This window comes from Sylvia atricapilla, chromosome 10 (assembly GCF_009819655.1).
Source record: "Sylvia atricapilla isolate bSylAtr1 chromosome 10, bSylAtr1.pri, whole genome shotgun sequence".
In the NCBI taxonomy this organism is placed as follows: Eukaryota; Metazoa; Chordata; class Aves; order Passeriformes; family Sylviidae; genus Sylvia; species Sylvia atricapilla.
The window spans coordinates 21752911-21775863 of NC_089149.1; the positions used below are offsets into that span (position 1 = coordinate 21752911).

General features: G+C 40.1%; 1 protein-coding gene across 6 annotated transcripts in view; it reads right to left on the reverse strand.

The window, feature by feature from the left end:
* DOCK10 (dedicator of cytokinesis 10) overlaps positions 1-22953 on the reverse strand; it is a 142424-nt gene that overhangs the window by 64753 nt on the left and 54718 nt on the right. For all 6 annotated transcript variants that reach the window (XM_066326275.1, XM_066326273.1, XM_066326272.1 and 3 more), the window contains exons 3-7: positions 17207-17296; positions 8771-8853; positions 4921-4993; positions 4469-4603; positions 4065-4199 (exon numbers count right to left, since the gene is read on the reverse strand). In XM_066326275.1, coding sequence (XP_066182372.1) covers positions 4065-4199; positions 4469-4603; positions 4921-4993; positions 8771-8853; positions 17207-17296 — 516 coding nt within the window. The remainder of the gene's footprint in view (positions 1-4064; positions 4200-4468; positions 4604-4920; positions 4994-8770; positions 8854-17206; positions 17297-22953) is intronic.

Below are 22953 nucleotides of genomic sequence, written 5' to 3' on the forward strand. Positions count from 1 at the left end.
CATATGTCCTATATTTAGCCACAGAAATCTGAAATGGACAATAGTTCAGAAGGGAATACCTCTCCATGTGGAACAATAAAAGACCTCTGGTCACAACGTACAGCATTGCTACATGAGTTGGAGTGGTCTGGAGAGAACAGCTCTCAAAAACAAGCCTCTTACACTTTACCAGCACACCAGAAAAGATAAATCAAAGTATTGCTAAGTCATAAAAATATTTGGGGGAGAGTGGGAACAGGACTTTCCAGAAGATTGCAACAGGACAAATTCCTCACAGTAACTATTACAATAGGTACTTCCCACATCTACTTCTGTCTCAGAAGGATTTAAAAAACAACGGAGGGGATTTCAACGATTTTTTCACAAAAGGCAAAGGTGAGGTACAGTGCTGGTCAGTCATTGCAATGCTATCCTTTTCAAGCACAAAATAACAAATGCTCAGAATACTGGGAATAGATTGAGTTCTGAGAGCTGTTCTCTGTCACCAGATTTTACCCGCAGGAGATAAATCTATCAATTTCTGTCATAATAATTAACAGGTACTTAACTATTGAAACAGCTCAATAAAAGTGAACAAAGTGATGGGATCTAACATAATGTACTTAATTTCTCAAATTTACCCCATTAGTGAGATACATATATCTTATTTTTAAGGAAGCAGCTGCATCAATATTCTCTCCTCCTTGCTTATATCTGAGAGAACAGTAATGCATTCTATTCCCTATAGTTTCACTGAACTTTTAAAGCTGACTGATGATGGACATCAATGCCACCATTTTGATTTCAATATTCCAGAACATTGCCATCACTTTGTTGACAGATTTAACCTTGGAGCGATGCTGACAAATGAAAAAAAAAATCATCCACCCCATAACTGGTCATTTCACTCCTGTTTTTCTTCCTTAACAGTCTCAAATAACATCACAGTGGTCTCCTGTAGTTCTGCATACAGTAAATATTTTTCTGCACAGTTCTATACGAACAAGTTATTTAAGAGGTTTGTAAGGCAGATGGTGAGATGATGGTGATATTTTTATTAAAGAGGAACAGAGGCAAAATCTGATACTGATTAGCAGAGGAGGATGAGAACCCAGGACACTGAGAAGCAAGTTCCATGAACATTTTTTTCCAGCAGGACGGATGATTTAGAGGATTCCTACCCAATCTGTTGCTAATCACTTGCTCCAGTTCTTGTATTACATGTCATGACCCAGATCAGGAATCACTTAAGACTGAACTACTTCTTCTGTAGCTACTTGGGTCAAAAGGGTCAGACAAATCTTGGCTTTTCAAGCTGCCTTGGGGTTGTTTTGCATGTATATGTGTGCATGTGTGCTAATTTTTAGTCCTGCTACTGGAAATTCTCTTGATAAGAAATAATTTTCCTCTCAAGTACTTCATGGAGGTGAATATTTTTTCAGGGTTATAAATTTTAGTTCATCAAAGGCAGAGTAAGAACAGGCTTGGGTTTTGTGGCAATTGGTTTTTGGGTGTTCAGTATTTATCCTGACCCTGAAATCACTCCTTTTCTTCCAATCATACATTCAAACTAATGTAAAACAAGGACTAAAACCTGTTACATATATATAAAATTATATAAAAGCTTGACCAAGAGCTAGAAGTTGAAGAAAACTATGCCAAGATTCTAAGGTAGTGGCCATTAAAAGCTTTTAAAGCCAGGTTATTTGTAAAGTGGATTATGTACCCCAGTTTACGTACAATCTATAAAGAAGAATGCTATGTTTCAATTTTACTTCAGATAACGCAAAAGCATTTAAAATTCATGGATTTACTTTCTATTTCATATATTCCCCCTTATGACATGGCCAGGATCTTTAAATCAGGTACTGAAAGACTATCAGACATTATCTAATACAGCAATATATCTTGCATGCTGAACTTTAAAAACATCAGGCAGGGCAGGAAAACTTCAATATCCACTTTTCCATCTGCCCTTCAGACTTCTGGCAAGCAGATGAGATCTACAGCAAAGTCTTGGTTTCAAATCTTAGGCCAACTATTTTACCTTCCTGATCAGTTAACAGGAAAAAATCCTCAAAGTACCATTTCTCAGTTTGCTCCTCCATAAAACTCCTTCCATATGGTGTATGGACCTTGACTTCTAATCTTCAACACTTAAAACATTTAATTTCAAGTCCAAAAGTTTCTTTCAGAAAGAAATAATACAAGATTCAAAAAAGAGACCATGAATGAGCTATAAATGAAACATCAGGCTGAGTCTAATGCCTGCAGGGTCATTCTTCCAAACCAACAGAATTGTTTTGGAATCATTTTCTGTTTTATCTGGAGATGATTTCTCTAGGATATTTACTATAATTTTGATATTCTATCTCAATCAAACAGAAGCTCAAAGTCATTCATAGAGATTTACAGAATTTATAGTGGTATTAAAACTCATTAAATCACAGTGTACATATCACATTTTTTCACTAAAAACTCAGTTTTACCCAACCCTTTCTCCACATTCTCTGGTCTCCTTGTTTATGGCAACTCTAAGGCAGGTTTTGTTTTTTTGCCCTATGATTACAAGTCCATCACAGACCTTGACAGCTGATGGTATTCACCCTAGTACACCCTTGGCTAAGATTCTAACTTCTTGCTAGTGAAGATAGCTTAAATTCGTGAGTGCCATACTAAATGTCAATTAAAAGCTACCACAGAAATTTGTATGTGGTGGCAGGCAAGAGGAGAACCCACGGTTCAACCCGTGAGGGACAAGCTGGAGGAACACTGAACATTTAGAAAGCAGCTGTCAAAGGTTCAGGGGAGGAGGATTTCAAAGGTTTCTTGAGGGATTTTTTGTCAGAAGTTAGTCAAAAAGGGCAGAAATCTTGCAGTCAAGACATTTCTGCTATCCTGGAGTGTCATGAGAAACAGCACAGCAGAAAGGGCACCCTCTGGGGTAGGATGAAATAAGTACATAACAACACTCTCCGGGGCTGGAGTGGACTCTGGCTGAGACCCAGCTGACAAGGAAGCCCTTGCTGTCAGGAGGCAGGAGCAAGCATCAATTTCCCACCAGGATTTCTTTATTATAACCTCCTCCATGGCTTCTGCTACACCTCCAAGCTACCTGTGAGGGTCTCTCAAGCCAATGGATTGACACTGGCAAACATCACTGTCCTACATGCTTATCTCCATCCTCTTCTACCCCTGCTTGGAAAAAGAAACACCCTTCTGAACAGCACCAGGAGGGACATCACAACCAAGAAAACTTGTTGTTTATCAGGGGTCTTCCCTTGTGTTACCTGAAAGGTTCCTTTCAAAGCAATCCTCAAATCAGCCTGCCTAGCACTGTTACCATTCTTGACTGGTTAAGTAGTAAAGTATGGATTAAAAAAGAGGCATTTCCTTATTCACTGACACATTGAGCTGGATCAGTCAATAGTCACATACCATTCAAGGTAACATCTTGTTTAGAATGAAACAAAAGAAAAAAGAGAAATATATGATTAGAATGAGAGGAAAGGAAGAACGAGATGAGAGAAAAAAGCTAAGAACACAGTTTAAAGGTTAAAAAAAAAAAAAAAAAAAAAAAAAAAAAAAGTTAGTTTAGACATTTCTGGCAAACAAACAAGGAGGTTCTGTCCTACCTGATGCCATTAAGGCTCCAAAAGTGATGACTTTCAAGGAGGCTCAGGATACAAGATTAATTTCACACTTGCCCAACAGGCAAAGCTTTGTAACCTGAATCTCTTCACCCCACAACAAGCAAGCATGCTCTTAGTAAGCATGAGGCAAAATATAACATCTCAGAAAATAATTTCAGTGAAACCTCTCCCAAACATTTCACAGTATTTTTTTTCTCATGTTTGCCATGGACAAAGAATGTGTGCATGGTCTGCTACCATAATTCAGCTGTGGGTTTTTTGTAACTTGTCTGTCTGAGCATCTGCACCAAATTAAAGAGCAAAATCGTTGGTGCTTTCATTTTCTGAAACTGCTAATGAGACCGTTATTTTGTCAATGAATGTCTTTTTCCACTTGCCTTTCTAAATGCATCCTACACCCAAAACACTACAATGAAATAAACTGGAACTTACCTGTACGACTCCTGTACAAGAATCCAAAAAAATACATCCCTTTGGCTCCTTTGATATTTTTTCATCTTTATAAAAATTCATAATATACGAGTTATCCGACAACTGTGTCAGCTGGAAGAAGCGCTTTTTGAATGACTGAAGTGGTGGGAAAGAAGAAGCATGAAAATCATTGTACTGCAAATTATTTTCTCTGATAGTTTATTTACACAGTTTAAATAACAGGAAACTTCTGACTGCATTTCAATCACTGTTTTGCAGACAAACGAAATATTACTTTATTAATCATTCAAAGCAATGTAATCAAAGCTGAGATATAAACAGTTAAGTGACAATGGCAAAAAGTGTGCCTCTGTGGGGAAAATAAATCCAAATGGAATAAAGAAAGAATAATGTTGTTTCCTCACCCGAACAGTGATGCTGTTATTTACAGTGCTGTTGAAATTCCCTTTATAAAGCCATCCAGACTTGTAAACTCCTGCTGCTAACCCTCCTCCTCCTCCACCACCACCACCTTTAGAAGATGAGTGGGATGTTGTGTCCTATACAGAAGACAAGGTTAAAATTGCACAGACTTGTTTTCTGACTTCCAAGACAAAAACTGTTAATGTGTGAATATCTGCTTGATAACAAATAATCACCCTTTCATTCCTTTTAACATAAGACATTATTAATAGCTCTCCCATACATGGGGTAACAGAGACAAAGCTGTTCCACTAATTTCAGAGCTATTTAAAATATGAAATATTTTATAGGAGATAATGAACCCCCACTATCATTCTTTATTTGATATAAAAGCAATGAATAACTTCCCCAGTAGGAAAAAAAAAACACCCCACACCAAGACAAGAATACATACTTCATCCTTATCCACATCTTCATGATCGATTTCAAAGGAATGTGATGGCAGTTTCTCTGGTCTACAGTCACTTCTGGGAGGGGGGGAAAAATGTATTTATTTATTAAAAAAAAATCATGTACCTGTTATTTCAGGGAGGTAGCCACACTGAGCCCCCAGGCAATGTCAGTACACCTTTGGCTTTGGTCCTATTGTCTCCATTAAAATCACTATACTTTTAAAAATACTTTTGTCCTAAGCCACATACATCTTTTTTCCCCCCAAGATTCTGAGGTTGTAACAGTTCTATACAAATGATAAAATACCAATTCTGGGATTATTCACTGCTTTCCACCACAATGGGCAACAACCCCAAAACAATTTCCAAAGAGATATTCCACTAAAGGCTGTCAAAGGAAAGAGACTGAGTTCTTCAATAGATTTCTTAACCAAGAACATTAGAACTTTAATCTTAAAGCTTCTTCATCACTGCATGATTCCAAGATATTTTTTTCTATTCAGTACGATGAGCGCAGCCTTCAAGCAATTTTTCAAAATACACAGATGTCTTTTTGATGTGATGCCATTTAAGTTCTTTACATATGTATACTCAAACTGTATACTGTATACACAAACCCACACCTGAGTATGAAAAAGCACTTAAGCATTTGCTTCATTTTAAGCACATAAATAACTGTACTTAGGCCCAGAGTACTTCTCATGCTGCAGAATTAAACAGCAAGTAACAGCCAAATACTCACAATAAAAATTCAAGGGTATTTTTAAATGGAAAAAATAAGATTTTTCAGTGCCCTGAGAAATTCCAGCACTGTTTTCAATTTCCTAAAGATTACAAATCTCATCTTGAAAATCTTTAGTTATCATACGAAAACCTAAAAAAGTTTTCATGCCAAAAGCTATTATTCATTAGGGAGACTGACTTCTCCAGAATTAAAAAAAAACCCAAAACTTTGACCCTTTTCATTTTTTATTCATTCATACATAAATTACAGATAAGAAGATCAGAATAATGAGCAATACCTATGTCTTCTCCGTTTTTCCCATTTCAAAACCAGTGTTCCCATGGTGTGCTTATGCCACCACAAGTCCACAGAGAACACAAGAGAGTTTCATTCCCTCTTCGGTTTGTTCCAGTTTTACAGGTTATTTACAACAAACAACTGATATGAATAAAAGGAACATTTTGAATAAAAGGAACATTTACAATCCACTGGCATTTTTGACATCTGTAAAGGTTTAATAGTCAGAGTATGTGTGATGGAAAACCATTGCAGGTTTTCCAATGCAACCAAGGGCAGCTATTAAAAATCCTTACACAAACTCTCCCACCTGAAATGACTCCAAACCAGAAATCTCAAGCCAAATCCCACCTTTTACAAAAAAGAGGCACCAGACCTGAAATATCTACACAGTGTTCCAGGGTTCTTATAAATAGCAGCAAAAATTTTGCAAATGACTCATTCTGTTCCCAGACAGTCAGCACAGCACACACTAAGCAGCCCTGATCTTTTCCTACCCGGCCACTTGCTCAAGAAGCAAGGACACATTGGCATAAAGCATAAACATGGTGTAAAAGAGGTAGTGAGAGCTCACAGAGAGGAATTTAAAGGGCTAGAAAGCACTGAGAAAAACCTCTAAGGAGGAACACACTCAGAGAAAAACCCAAGCAATACTTTGATGCTGTCACGCACATGGCGCTGAGCTCTGCCCTGGTGCCACAGCAGCGCTGCAGTGGAGGTGCTGAGTGCTCACTGCCTGCCCCAGTGCTCAGCAGCACTCAGCAACTGCTTTCCAAGCAGAAAGGGTCAGCATTCACAAAGAGTGACTCTGACAAAAATCTGCTACACCATGCAGTCATTACTTGAGGTGTTGTATGACCCAGCTCAGCGTGGCCTCAAGCACAGCCGAGAATGAAGTCCTTCAGCACTGCTGAACGCTGCTGAGTCCCAATATGCTTATTTCTATGGAAAAGCACACAGGGAAGTTCAGCACACCTTCAGTGAATGGAATTACTTCAGTCACAGTTAGATCTGGCACTGTAAATGATATTCCTTTCCCACTATGTAAATCTAAACACTTAACACGCAACCAGTGCTCACCAATATGACTTCCTATAAGGAGATTAATACAAGAATATGTTCAGATTTCTGGAAGTATGACAGCAGGTTTCTTCAAATCAAACAAAAACTGGTAAAAAGTGGGCATCCAGAGCTATCAACAGTGAGATATAGTATAATGACCAGGACATATCAAGCCTCCTTATTTCCCTTGAGAAGATTTAGTCTAAATCACCAAATTCTGTAACATGCACATGCAAATGAAGGTTGAAGAGGCTGGAAACAACAGGAAATGAGGTGGACCTCAAACCAGACCTGCTGAAGGTATGTTAAGCTCAAAAGCCATGGAGGTTTCCAGCAAACAAAATGCAGGCAGCTCCTGCTATAACTCTGTGTCTGAAATATCAACAAGTGTGGCACCCAAACCTTCCCTAAGAGATACAAGACAAAAGATCTAGTGCCAGTATAATCCTCAGTAAAATGCATACATTAGGAGAGGGGGAAAAGTAAGATGCAAGACACCCTGGTACCCTTGGAGCACGAACCCATGAAAGCAAATCCCATTAAGCACCACACTAAAATATTCTTTGCAGAAGAGAATGTATGTAATCAGCTAAAACGTACTTTTGTGCATAGTAATGCACCCACATCTGTCCAATGCATATTTCATAAGAGTGAAGACATTTAAGGTTAAATGGAAAACAGCTGTGCTACAACCATTTTTCTTGAGCACTAAATGCATTTATTTTCTAAACCAATCAGCAGGCTGGGTACTTAAGACAGGATGTGTTTATAACCTCCAATTAGCAAAACTGCTCTTAATGGCTTTTTGCACTACCATGTACGCTGTTCATAAAAATACCAACCTACAAGAGCAAATGCAGGTCCAATGGAAGGTTTGCAGTGCAAACCCCTCTGAACACAGCATCTATCTGGGCCATAAAACTCATTTTATGAGTTTTATCAGTTCCTGAAGCAATGAAGTTAGTACCAGTTTCCATCCAACCCAAGCTTGGGGCACTCATTCATTCCTGTCTTATGTGCAGGTAAAAACCTTTTTCATCCAATATTGTAATTTTAATGACAAACTCCAGGAAAGGAGGCAGTAACACAGCTCATTCTGGCACTTGGTGATTTTGGTAACTACTCTCTAAAACCTTCCTCAGGGGTAGGACACAAACCTTCCAGAAGCAAGAGTATGGGTAGAAACTCATGCATGTAGGAATGAGCACCAGATTCTTAATTTCTTTCCACTCAAGTCAAAGAACTTTTTCCTGCTCCTTCTGGGCCTTTTACAGTGATTTTCATGTTCATGTGCCTCCCAGCACAGGAGAGATGCCCCTTACCCTGACACTGGCACACCTCCTTCTACCATCAGTGCACCCACTTCTCCTGTACAATGCAGCCATAAAGCAGCTATTTAGTTCCTCCCTGCTCCACAGGGTAACTAAAAGGAGAATGCATCCCAGTGAAAGGTGAGTGACATTTATGCATTATTAAGGAAAAGGAAAAGCCACTTCTCCTGTATCAACTGTGCTTTGAAAACGCAAATACGCCTGTAAGGATTTGAATCAGCACTAATGGAGTTTGTTGATACCAATGAATTCTGCAGAGTCTTGAACTTTTCTGAAGGACCTTTGCTTCCCCTTTTTAAAAATGCAAGGCACTACAAATACGGTAAAACAAGCACAGTGTAGAAGACAAAGGAAAGAGCAAATCTGGACAAAGCTTAGCAAATAACACAAGCCTAAAGGGGAAAAAATAATAAAAAGCAAACTTATGTGAGTTCTTACTGTGGTAAGTGTCGAAAGTCTTCTGAATAGGATTCATATTTGTAGTTCACAACATGCCAGTGGGAACTGTAGTATTTACAAGCCTAAACAGAAGAAACACAAACAACAACAGAATTACTACAAGGGATTAGACTCAAGGAAGCTAGAGAACTGATAAAATTCTGAGGGAGCCCATGCACTAGAGAACCTATTCTTCTCTTTTAGAGCTGGGTGCTCAGTTCTCAAAAGAAAGCCAGAGTCATATGTTTCCATATTTTGAAGCACAATTTCCCTTTAAAATCAAATACCCTGAATCATGCAAGATGGACGAGGGAGCTGATAGCAATTTAACATGCTTTACTGATTCTCATCTGCTTTCTAGGAAGCATCATTAAATTATATACTTACTGCCTCAAAAGACATGATCTAGTTTAAGCCTGACTTCCTCCATGGACATTGATTACACATTTTTCATTTGCATCCTGTTTCATTACCTAAACCTTCCACTGCAAATACATCTGCCTTACTCTTTTTATTCCCCCTTGTTGCAGCACAAGCTCTCTACTTCTTATTCTGCCCTTAAGGATTGATCTTTAATCTCTTAATAGCATTCAGGAATATATTAATAGGACTGTAATTTTTCACCAGTCTCATTTTCCCTTCCACACTGAATTTGCTTAGTCATGTCATCATGCATTTTTTGCTATCTAAAATTTGTCTTGCTGATTTTGCATTTACCTTTGGAAATTGTTCTTAGTACATCAATCTCCCTTAAATAAGGAAGCCAAACCTGAACTAAACAGAAGGGCTTGGTTATGCTGTCAAACAGACCAGAATATCTGTGGAAATTATTTGATGCAGAACTTTTATCAATGCAGTTAAAATACAACATGACATTTTGAAAGGCAACAAGATGCATGAAATATGTATAGTTATTGCTAAGGTGCACATCTACAAGAAAAATGACACAATGTCAGAACTTCCAGTGATTCTTCATACAGAGTGTAAATTGCAAACTGGTATTTGTACAGTATGCTGAAGACTCTGCCCCAGTACTGTGTTATTTTCTCCACACATTCCATCTGAAAATTTGCACCAGCCCGCCTGAGATAGAAAGGAAGAAAGAGAGGGATCAAGCCTAGAACTTAAGAATAGAAGTTGCTGCCCAGGACCATAGGGAAAAGGAGGCATATCAGGAAGGAAAAGGGTGGAGATCTACAGTAGAGAAAGCAGCAGCAGGATGGAAAGGAATCAGAGGTGGGAGCAGTAAAGATGGTCTCACAGAAAGGCATGAGACACCAGGAGTCAAACAGAATGGAATAATGGATAGATCAAAGGTGTCTAAATACCAAAAGCTGTGCAGAGAAAGAAGAAGGAAAGACAATAAAAGGACAATTATAAACTAATATAAAAAGGTTGACTGCTTGAGTTGGGAGTATTCCCTCCCTTCGTTCCCAGCTTCCTCTGAAGTGCCCATGGGAGTCATTGCTTGCACAGGGGTCTCTGCCTCAGAGGGACAGAGAGGGGATTATCAGGCTGCTGAAGCAAACCAGAGATGGTCTGTCTAAATTACTCAGCACTGGCTTAACAGATCTCTTTTTTTAAATCTTGTGCAAAATATGCAGAATATGTAGCCACAAATTATTTTAAGAAGTCATCTTCTTTGTATTCAGAGTCTTCTGTGACAGCTTTACTTGGTTTTAGAGTGTGGAAAAGGTGGCAAGGAAGTGGGTGCACATTTATAGGCACTGCTATAACCCCATGGCAGTTCAGCACAACCAAAGGCAGTAACACATTCCATGTGGATCCAATATTTACCTTCTTGTCTGACACAAGACCTCATTATTTTACAGGATGCAGAATAAAGTGGGACCACTAGACAATACAATCACATATTGTCCAAGAATGAAGATAATATTCTAGCCTTATCACTGACTCTGTGCTTGCCAGGGTCAGGTTCACAGTTATCCCTGAAAACCACTCCAGCATTGTTTGCACTTGGCCTCTGAATGTAGAGATAATGACAAAAAAAACCACTTCACACCAAACTTTGTTTTATGATTCTTCATAAAACAACTTGGTCACACTTGTGTTTGTGTTAATTGTGTGTAACAGGCACCTAGGCCATAAGAATACTCTTACAAGGGTAACATATACTCTGTCCTACATAAGCCAATGAAAAGCTCACAGAGCATTGTGAGGGTGAGCCCAGAATCTCCAATTCATACATCATTCCCCTTTTCCTTGGCAAATGCAAACCGAGTGAACCTTATACAGAAAGGACCACTTTTCCCCTGTGGTACTTTCATTACTAAGTGTTTTATTTAACAGATGCAATTAAAGCCCACAGAGAACTCTCAATGCTGGCTTTTATTGCAAACATTATAGGGTGATGTGTTCAAAAAAGCAGTTGTGAATATAGAGCAGGCCACAGTACTTTAGCTTGTAACTATAAAGGTTTATTGTGCTCCTCCAAGAAAAAGCTAATCAAAATAAAAATCAAAGAGGACAAAGCAGCACATTCAAGTATCACTCAGTAAATTCACAAAAGACAAGCCAACCCAGTGCAACAGCTACCACTGTTCTTGAACTAGCTTCTGGGGGGAAACCAGAGCTAACCTAAAAAGTAATATCAAAAAAAGAGTGCAGACATTCTCTTCAGAATATCACAACTAAAAAATTAAATACTTCTGCTAATCATACTGACTTAGAATGATTTTTTTAAAATTGGAAATTATTATCAGAAATTAAGTTTTAGCAATGAGGAACGATATCTGCAAACCTGATTTGAGGAGAAAGTAAAACCTTCTAGAGGCAGAGAATGAAGAGGCTAGAGCTGGATACTGCTGTTCCTGGCAAAGAACAGAGGCACCAATGCAGGGGCTGTTGAGCTCAAGTGAACTGTGGGGGAGGAAAAATATAGACAGAGAAATGGAAGTTTTGGGATGTGGGAGGGTTGGCACATGTTTGCATGAACTTTCTGCTGCTCTGCTAACCAGGCAAGCAGCACAGCCCATTCCCAGGGGCCCTATCAAACTAAGGTCTTTCCTTATTTTTTTTTTTCTCTTTTTTTGTTTTTATCTGGATGGCCTAATTTTTCCTTACAGGGACGGACAATCCTGCAGACTTTTTCCACGTGCAACTTCTTATCTCTGGTCTTGGTGATGACAGCATGATGGCTACCACTGTGAAAAAGACACTTCAGAAATATTTACCCACCAATGGAAAGGAACCTTTTGGAGGGAAAGAAAAACAAAACAACCAACTAACCAAAAAACCCAAAAAAAAACAACCCAAAAGAAACCCCAAATAAAAATCTACAAAAAAACCAAACAGAAAGAAAAAAAAAAAAAAAAAAGGAGTGAGGGAAACACAAAGGAACAAAGGAAACAATTTCCCTGCTCATATCCTCTCTAAGACAGCACTTGGAATGTTGTCTTAAGAGACAGAGATGCACATATAATGCAAATAATTTGTGGAACAAGTGGAGCTACAGAGGAGCAGAGGAGCTACATGCACAGAGAAATTCTGCCCCTCACCCTGGCAGAGTGGCTGTTCCTGAGGTGGAACAAGCACATGCAGGAGCATGGAAAGAGAAAGCAAAGAGGTTCCAAGCTGGATGTGGCCACAGTGCTGGAGAGGAAGCAGCAGAGGTGGGTCCCTGCTCTGCCCATGACGTGCACAGCTCTGCTCACAGAGCTTCCCTCTCTCCTCTGACCTCAGCTCAACAACCAAAGGAAGGAGGTGTGCAGGATTTGGGGAGGTGCTGGGGTCACATTGGGTGGAAATCCAGCCCTCCACTCAGCCTGCCCCAGACTCCTCACACCCACAATGACCATGGGAGCTCCATGAGCTCCATGGCAGCTCCATCACCAGTGGCTGCTGCCAACCAGGACCTTCATTTTGGGGCTCTCAAAACTGCTCCCAAAATAACAATTCACATATATAGTAAAGTCTAGTGACACAGGCAAGTAACTAGCAAAAAAACCATTGAAACATACTGTTATTTTAAAGTATCAAACATTTTAAAAACATGCAAAGTATTTGTGTTCTGGGCTTTCTGAAAAGACTCACTATCCTTTAATAATCTATGTCTAGCCCTGACACTACAGCTCTTTCCAGCACTGGAAAAACTTAGATTTTGAAGATGGGGAAATTTACACTGTGATGAGCAACAACAAAACTTTCTGGGTGCCATTGTCAACAAAAGTTCCCATTTTAATCTGATTTTGAAAGAAGTAAGAACAATGCAGGTTAGCCTGCAAATCAAAAAGCCTCTGAAATCAACACTATGGGCACACCACCACTTTCAGAAGTTATACAGGAGACACCGGGGCTTTTTTACATTGTGATTAATAAAACTCATGCTTCACAATTGCATACAGATCCTGTAGACCCAAAGTGCAAAATCTCAAATAAAAACTCCCTCAGATGAGTGGGAAGGGCTTTGCAAGCTTACTCCAAGTGACAACTCCCTCTTGTGTATCTAGAAAACCTCAACAGGAAAGTTCAGAGACACCCACATTAACACTGGATTATCATAGACAAAATTAACTACATCATTCCCTGAATGAAATTAAAGTATTCCTACACACTTACTTCATTTTGATTCGTTATTCACCCCCGAAGATCACTCCTTCTGCCCCTGCACAGCTCCTACACCTCCTCATTCATGGGGACAGCCCCTCTGCAAACATGTTTCCCAAAACTTACCCAGGTAGCACCTTTTTTTTTTTCTTTTGAAGGATCACCTGGCTTAAACTCATTTCCTAAAGGAGAGTTAACAACTAATATTTACTTCCTGCATTATTTTTTACATATACCTAGAATTTTATTCCTATAGATACACAGACACAAACAGCATGTCTTTGTGTTCCTGTGCTTGCATTCCTCCTGAAAATACTGACTTGATGCAAACCAATATGGGATTAAATACGTTGCAGTTAGGTAGTTTATGTTCCTCAGACTAAATGTAACTTTGAACAGCAAAGTGCACTATCCCCCTAGATTTGCAAATGAAATGTGGGGAAAATCCCAAGAATTCCCATTTGATCTGCATATTCAGGATATAGGCTTAGGAAAGGTGATATTAGGAGTGTTTTTTATTGTTTAAAAGGAATAATTTTATTTTGTTTCTAGTGAAGTGAATGCTCCTTTTTGCCAAAATTATGGACCATGAGGACAATGCTGACTGGCATAAATGCAGCAGACGTGCAGCAGACTCTGTGACGAGTGAGAAAATTCAAAATTTGGAAGGAAACAGCATGATAAAGGAAGTTAGGAATACTTAAAACAACAGAACACTGAAGACAATTTTATTCTGGCTCTAAAAGTTTAGGGAAACTTCTCCTTTCCTGGACCCTGATTTAGCTCCTCAGGCTGGTCCTGCCTAAGAAAAGGTAAGGTGGAAAAATCCACAAGGAAAATATCCTAATACAACTACAGGTATAGGAATAATCAATTCACAAAGTATTAACTTTTAAATATAGCTAACACTTAGGTATAAATTAATAAAGGGACTCAGATACTAATCAATCATAAAATGTAGAATATTTATTCTCTTTGCAGGCATAAAGTACATGTTAAGGGGTTATTTATTTGTCACCTTAATTTTATTTTGGTTTAGATTTTCATTTTAGCAAAACACAGATGGTCAGACACCTTATTTAAAGTCAATTCTTCTGCCTCAGCCATTACAATAACATTTCAATATCCCCAACAGGGAAAGTTTCAAGTTCCTGAGGTATCCAAAAGCATCTATCCCAAGAGCAGCATTAAGAGAATTGAACAGACAACCAGAGACAGAAACCTTCCACTACAGGACAGCATCAAATGCCATCAATACTGAAAGCTTTCCTCAGCAGCATCAGCTTCATCTTTCTCCACCTGTCTTGCCAGCTCTTTTGGATCTATAAACTGATCCTGCACAGGCAACTGAGTCCTCCTGGTATGCCTCTAACTACTGTCTATGGTCGCTTGAGGAAGAGAAATCTGATCAAATCCCCAAGCTGCCTTTGTGTGGATTTTGGTACGGGCTCATCCTTGAAGGGCTATAGCCATGAAAGGGCCAGAGGTGGAGGGAAAGCTTTCCTACTGTCACCAGTGGGAAACACACAGCCAGGAAGGAACAGACAGGATGTTAAAGCATTATCACAGACTTCTGACAAGCCTTTACGAATGACCTTGTCTTGTAGACAAGACCATTTGAACACCACCAAGCACTCAGAAGAATGAGACCAAGAGACCATGGTTCTGAGGTCTTGAAACAGTTTCACTACCAGGTCCTCACACTATGGAGGAAATTAGTTTCCCCTCCAAGAGCAGACCCTTCTTTTGCAGCTCACCAACTTGCTCCATGTCTTTGTCTCAACTTGCTCAAGTGCTGAGATAGTGAGCAGTCAGACACAGCTGATACCAAAATGGCTTCAGCATATGGAGCTGTACATTCTCCAGTGTCTCATCAGGAATTGGGAGTTCCACCCTGGGTTGCCACAAGTCCAGGTGACCAACAGTCAGTCAGGTGTCCCCAAGGTGGACACACTCAGTGTTCATGGCATCATGCTATATTTGAAGAAAGACTCCTTCAGTGAGTGAAGTTTTGGCTTTTCCACAGTTCCAAGAAGAAGTGAAGGCCACTAACTTCACTCCTGTACATCTATCCCAAAGTGCTGAACACCTGCCACGGAGAAAATAGGCTGCTGCTAGGGCAGCACACATCTCTGCAGTTGCTGCAGGGGACTACAATCACAGATCTTCACAGAACCCTGTGCTTAGTTTTGCCTGATTCTGGACTGGAAACCATCCTCTCCATGGAGTTTAATTTATTGTGTGTGTATATATATATATATATATGTATAGCTTTTGGCTTTGTGGCAAATTGGAACATATGCATTACTACTTTAAACAGGGTCTTTACCCTGCTACTCTTCCATGCACAGGCTTAGTCCTGTAGTACTGTTTTTTCCACTGCTTTGCTCCTCTCTCCCCCTCCCCTTGGCTCACTGGTACTGCAGAGAAAGCTAATAGATGTCCTCAATATGTGTTTTACCAGGTTGCCATTAGCATCCCCTTGGCGTACTCAGCTGTAATGATTCCCAGGCACTGTGCACCGTGTTCCATTTTTAGATCCACCACTTTCCCTGTAAAGCCATGAGAGCAGTGCTGGCCTTGCAACTTGTGGAACCTTAGAATAAAAAGCAGACCCCAAAGTGCTGAAAGGGCAGTGAGGCTTCTGGGAAGGTAGATAACTCCACAAGCTGTGTTATCTTTTAACAGTGCTGCCAGATTAACAAAGACAGCAAAGTTCAGGCAATCTGAGCTGGCAGTAAATGATTATGGCTCTTTTTAGACCTGCTGAAAAGAAATAGGGCCAGCCTGTAAAATGTCACATTGCACACAATTCAACAGCTTCATCTCTGCCTAATTTTGAACTTCATGATTTCTAATCCCTGTGTTTGTCTGCGACTGACTTTTCCTCCACAGTTTCCTCTTCCAATTATAGTGCATATGAAATACTTTTTCAGACCAGAAGCAAGGTGTGAAAAATCCCAATCTGTGAAAAAAGGTAGAGAACCATCACATTTACAGGCTAATTATAAGTGCTCGGAATTAAACTCTTTCTAGAAGCTGGCTGAAAATTCGGTTTCATAAGCCTGTTTTGTTAACACAAATGGTGAGCTATATTGCACATTTATAATGAAAGATGGGAAGGTTCAGAGAGCCATCTAAAGTAAATTTCTTTGAACAGTGCAACCAGTTCCTCTGAAGTCCTTCAAAATGATAAAACCAGTGACAACACGAAATATTCCTGAGGCAATAAGATGAGAAATCTTCTCCTACAATCTGAGATCAAGTATGGAAACAATACAACCACAGGGGGAGGGTTTAAATGCATAGCAATTATTCACTCCTGGTGGGCCTCTAACTGTCATGAAAGAACTTGCTGAACTTTCTATTATGGTGCACTAAAACAGACTCTAAATACTGACAATAAATTTAAACCCCTACGCACCCTTCACTGCACCAGCTCCTCATATGCACAACTTCAAATGAGATTCATACCTTGTAATAACACCTACGAGTCTAAACCAGTGCCAATTGGTTATCTATTTTTGGAAAGAGATCAATATTCTCAAAGTGCAAAGCACATGCAGATCACTGATCATTAGCACTGATGTAAAAATACCAACATCAATATCAATGGACTAGTGGTGACAGGAAATGCAGCTGGAAAACAGTACAATGGCAGGCTAATTCAGTGCATTTAGAGTTTATCTAGATACAACCATCTCACAATAGGCAACTGCAGACATGCTGCTAACCCTCCCCCCTCCTACTGGCCTTCCAAATTCAAACCTGATTCAAATCACCTAAACATATTAAAAGAAAAAAGATGTTAATTATAAATATAGCAAACCTCCCCCAAACTCTTGGTTTCATTTAAAATTAGATACTCACCTCTCTAACAAACAAATTTTCTGCTTTTTGTTCTGCATCTTCAGGTACAGAAGGATACAGTGTCCTGATTTCCAGTGAAATTGTGTCTATCTGACAATAAACAAAAAAAAAATATGCAATTTAGTCAAAGCCAAACAGAACAGCATTTTTTTCTCAGGAAGAGGTTAAGAACCTTGTTATCATGGCCTGCATTTTTTCACTTTGTCCTGCAGCCAACACACATGCATACCAATAACTGCAACCCAGCTCCTGCCCACACACACTATTCAATACTATCAGCTAAGGCATTAATTACAAGCAAGAACAGTGTTCAAGCAGATTTCTGGGAATAAAACTGTTCCAAGCAAAGTTCCTTCAGCCTCTGAGGTTTCTGATAAAAAAAAAAAAAAGTCAAGTCTTCCTTACATCCTCCCCCAGAAATACGTGCCAAATCCAACAATGATACTTGCCTCCTCCACTTCCCTCTCCACCTCATGCCTTTTTGGCCAGCAATGTGGAGACAGGACTAAAAGCTTTGACTCTTTTGAAAGGAGAAGAGAGGAGCAGAGTCACCCCAGGAGCTGCAGAAGGAGTGTCACAGGACACATCAATGGCTGCAAAGCAAGGAGAAGCAGGCAACAGCTTCTCAGAGAGACATTCCCAGCAGTGAGCACAGGCTGCAGGACAGGGCTGACAGGGGACTCCTGGCACTGCCTGTAGCCTCTGCCAGCTCCACAGCCTGCACAAAATAAGCCCTTTTTCTGAAAGCAGCTACTGGCTGAGCTGTCTTGTCAGGCTCCAGAGCAGGAAACCACAGAGAGAAGTGGATCTCCTGAAGTTCTCCACAAGGAGCCAAGCTTCTCTTAGTTCCCAGCAGGCCAGCAGAGGCCAGGGCCACCAGCAGTGACACTGTGTGACCCACTGTGCTGGGGCTGGCCAAGGCAGCCACTTCACAGAGGGCTCACAACAGCAAGCTTTGGGGTACTTCCAATTAACCTACAGATCTGTCCCACTCACCTTCTCTGCCTAAAGAGAAGAAAACAACCAAAATCAATGCCCAGCAGCCCAGATTATGCTCTCAGTCACAGTGGAGCAACTCTGTCATTCAAGACAGCAAAGGAGTGAAAGCCAGACAAATCTGGCCTCCCAAACATGTTTTCTCTTCCCTTACAGAAAGACCCACGATTTCCAGAGGAAGGCCTGTGGAATACAACTGGTTTAGTATGAAGAATCCCTATGTACTAATACCATGAAGCAGCTTGCAGTACCTACTGTGTCACTGGAGGCTCTCCTCCATGTCCTCACCCTCAGACTAAAAGGTGATGTATAAATTGAATATATAAATTTATATATTATAAATTTATAAATTATAAGATTATTTATAAATTGAAGCACCCAAACCCTACACAACAAGTGCCTGGATATTATTGACTGCATTTTTCCTTAGAGTTTACACAAACCACTCTGATTTTCCCCCATCACTTTGCACGTGAGTAGTTATGAAAGAAAGGAACCTATCACTCACTCAGAATCATGGGATTCCTCAAACTTTTGCTGTTTCATCCAGAGAACTCAGGATACAATATGATTAAACCATGGCTCTCAAAAAAAGTGATGGTGGCCTCATAGACACCAGAAAGTGAAAAAAAAAAAATCCCACTGTTCTGACAAACTGAGCACAGTTTCCTAACTGTGGGTTCCTGGGCTCTACCCAGCTGTGTTACCAATGCCTGCACTAAGTGATTTACCCAATCTTTGAGTCTATGAGTAAAAGAGACAGAAGACAGAGAAGTATGAGTTTTCAGGCCATGCTTAGTAACAGATGTCTGAATTCTTGGTTGCTTAGGGACTTCCCAGCAGTACCCACAGTCTCTGAAATGCACCTTATTCCTTTTACTTCACACATAAGTGACATTTTAAGCTAACATTTTTTCAGCAGTCACGACACACAATGTCTGGGCACAGGGAAAGCCTGGGGAGCCCCTGTGGCCCACGATAGGGAGTTTTCCCAGGGCTGGCCCTGCGGCCGTGAATCACTGTCCTTCCAGCACACACAGCACTGGGAAGATCCTCTGCTCCTCCCAGACTGAGGCAGAGTGGGAGCCACAGGAGAAGAGATAAAATGCACCCTATACCTCACACTGACCCTGGCATCATGGTGAATAAGCTTCAGAGAGACCTGTTCTGCTTGCCCAGCAAAACTGGCCTGCTCCATGCATTGCACAGAATCTGCAAAGTTTCCAGTATAATTTTTTATAGGTAAGAGCATAGAGCAAGTAAATTTTTTTACCTAATACAACACTTCTTGCCAACTGATATGAACACACTGACTGAGAGAACCAATATTTGTCTTAGTGGGGCCATTACTCATTACTCCTTACTCAGCCTGTAAAACACTGTAGCTGAACAAGACAGCTAACCCAAGCCCACTGTTCCCCACTGTCCTTCCCAACAAGACTGCACTTGAAAGAAAGTCAAGAAACACAGCCCTGCAAACCTGAGAAATCAGGTAACACTGGCCTTGTTGCCTCTGTAGACTTTGAAAAAGAATGTCACAGGTTTATTTACAAAGAACTGGGACGTGGAAAATATTGCATATTGTTATATTTAAGCTTGTGTTAAAAACTCAAAGCACTTCCCTTCTGAGAATTGGTTATGTTTAACCACTTAGCTGCAAAAGCTTGGCCACAAAGGCTCTTCCTGTTCATAGTTGATTACTTCCAAAGCTGAATGCTCTTGAAGGCTGATCAGGCATGGCATTTTTCACCAAAACGGTTTTCTTCAAAAAAGAACTAAATCTCAACAACAGAATATATGCTCCTGAAATAATCATCCAAAAAAATCAAAGCTTTTATTTAGAGAATTCAGCATTTGTAAATGCACTATGAATTCAGCCTAATTTTCTAATGTTTAGGCAATCATGGCAATTGTTTGTTCAAGCCAGAGACCAATTACCCTCTCATGTGTGCATACAAACTGTGGTAATCAAATAATGCAGGTATCAGCCTAAAGCATTAAAGCCTATAATTCATCTGAATTATTTTAATTTATTTTATATAAATATCCTATATCTAACCATGATTTCTGGCACTGCCAGACTGTCTCATGTGCATAAGCTGTTGGCCCAAGGTGTTGGATGAGTTATAAGGTGCAATGTCACTAAGCACCTTCTCTTGGCACATTCACCTTTTACAGTGAAGCACAGAAGTTAATACTGCTCCTTCTCAAACACTGATCAGGAATAATGTTTTCAGGCAGTCACTTCTTCCCAGTGACATGGTGAATTTAGCATTTGAAAATGGAGTTCAAACTCCATTAGCCATTTCAAACATTTTCAGTCTGAACCTATTCTGAACAGCTTTTAGTCTGAAAGCACTTTAGCAGTGGTTAAATCTTCAGAGGGATGCATCAACAACAATGATATTTACTTCCTGCAAAGGCTGCCCTTCGGAGAGGTCTAACCACACACGGCTCACACGGCCCTCCCTGCTAACACTCAAGTTCAGGCTCTCTAAAGAAAAGCTGCTCAGCTCCACTTGCACCCAAGTAAACACATTTACTCAACGCTACCAAAACATGGGATGGCATAGTCCATTTAAATAAAAAAGAAGGCAAAGATGCAGCTATTGTGTACAAATATCACAGTGCACAGGCTGTTGTGGTCCAGGGCTCCCTGACAGGCTGCAGTGCCCAGCACATTTAAAGGACAGATTTTGTCTCATCACTCCCTGGATCACACTCAGTGTGAGTAACTGTGCTTTGCCCACAGCTTGCTTTGCTGACTGTATTAGCTCTCTCCTACTTAAGCACTTGGAGTGCCTCCCCAGGAGCCCAGAGACCTCTCGCTGTGCTGCTCCTGCCAGCCCATGCAAACTTACATGCCAAGGATACCCAAAACCCCATTAATCATGTCAGTAATGGACTCAATCTCTGCTCCTCTAAGAATGAGCAGACACTCACATGGAAAGTGGGAGCTAAATCATGTGCTATTTGAAATAACTCATGATTTCACCACTAACTCCGCTGATCTTAGAAATAACAGTCAGGTTTCCAGGGGTTTTTCTTTCCAAGGAGGGTCCAAGCCTGCCCTTCCAGCTGCCCCTATGGCACACACGTTTCATGTTAAGAGTCCTTGATGACTCTTGCTGCCTCCCCTTACAGATGCATCTGGTTCTGTTATGAACTTCTGTATCCAAACAAACAACTTTGGTCCCTGCACAGCATCTAGAAAGCAGAGGTTTCACAGCTTGAAAAATAGGGAGATTTTGGCTTTTGTTAAGAGCCAAGAAAAAGAAGCCTGGAAACAATCACGCCTGCAGTGATGGTGAGTACAGTAATTTCACAACTCAGCCCCTCTTCTTCTAAGGCCTCTGTGATGCTTGGAAGGAACAGGGCTCCCAGGTGGGCCTTCAGAAGCCCAAAGAGTCTGGAGCACACCAAACTGAACTTCAATAATTTTTACATTATGCAGGCAAGTTTTGCCATCTTACACTTGTCCTAAATTTAGTCAATGAATTATTGTTTCTATTGCCAGGTTGAAAAACAAGCCTTCAGCCATATTTATACAAATAGTTTAAAAAAGACTGAGTTCCACTTTTCAAACAGATTTAGGAAAGTCATATGTGAGAAGGAGGATCAAATTTTCCTGACCCAGAGAGTTTAACATGCTTTTATACTATACAAATTTAAGTAGCTATTAAATACTTTCATCTACATTTAAAAAAAAATTAACTTATATTTACCAACATACCATTAACATATTTAGTAACTTAACCTCCACACAAGAAAGTTATTAGCAAAGGAGTGCTGAGCCTGTTGCCACTCAGGAAGTGCAGCAGTGATTTTAAGCAAGATTTCAGATCCTGGAGATTTGAAGAGAGACAGCTGGACGTTTGGTAAATTTCCAAAGGATGGAAGAAAAGATTAAAAAATACCTATGAAAGGATACATCAAGTATTTTGTTTGGATATATGACAGTATATAGGAGCACAAGTACAGATGTATGACAACAAATCCAGGTAACACTCAGATGTCAAAAGTTACAGGTGTCAGTGAGACCACCTTGAAGGAAGGTGTAACACATCCTTCATGGCTTTCTTTCTGGCAAACACACAGCAGAACAGTGAAAAACAGGAATTCCAGACAGCAGCAGTTCCAGTTGTCAAGGAGAGTGTGGCCAGGTTTGGGGAACAGAAGGTGAAGGAAGCACAGAAATACAATGGTGGGGATGCAAAACTACGAGGATCATCACCAAGCTTTTTATAAGTACAACAGGAAGCCCATCAGCTCCTTCTTACTACCACCAAGTACAGTGTAAGCTCTGTACTGATGTATGGCTGCAGAAATTTCCACTGGGCATTATTTCACAGCACAGCAAGAGAAGGGAAATTTGTTCACGAGACCCAGGAATAGGTGAAAAATTAAGCCAACCTGACACGCTTTTTCTGAAATGGAAAATGGAGTTTGGACAGGCAAATGAGTTATAAGGAAAGAATTGCTAGGAACACAAGAAGTGGAACTGATGTGAACCTTTCTCTTTTTCTTTTTCTTTTTCTTTTTCTAAGGGATTATTAAGTGTGGTTACAAAAGAAGTAAAATATCTTTTCCGCCACTGGAATAAAACCAGAGAAGGCATCTGTAATGTATACATCTTGTAACTCTTCTGTGGAGATGCAGGGAATGGAGGAATATGCCTATCAGGCTCAAATTGATATAAAGAATTCTCTGCTGTTCCACAGAATTCACATAAGATGTTGGAAACGACCAAT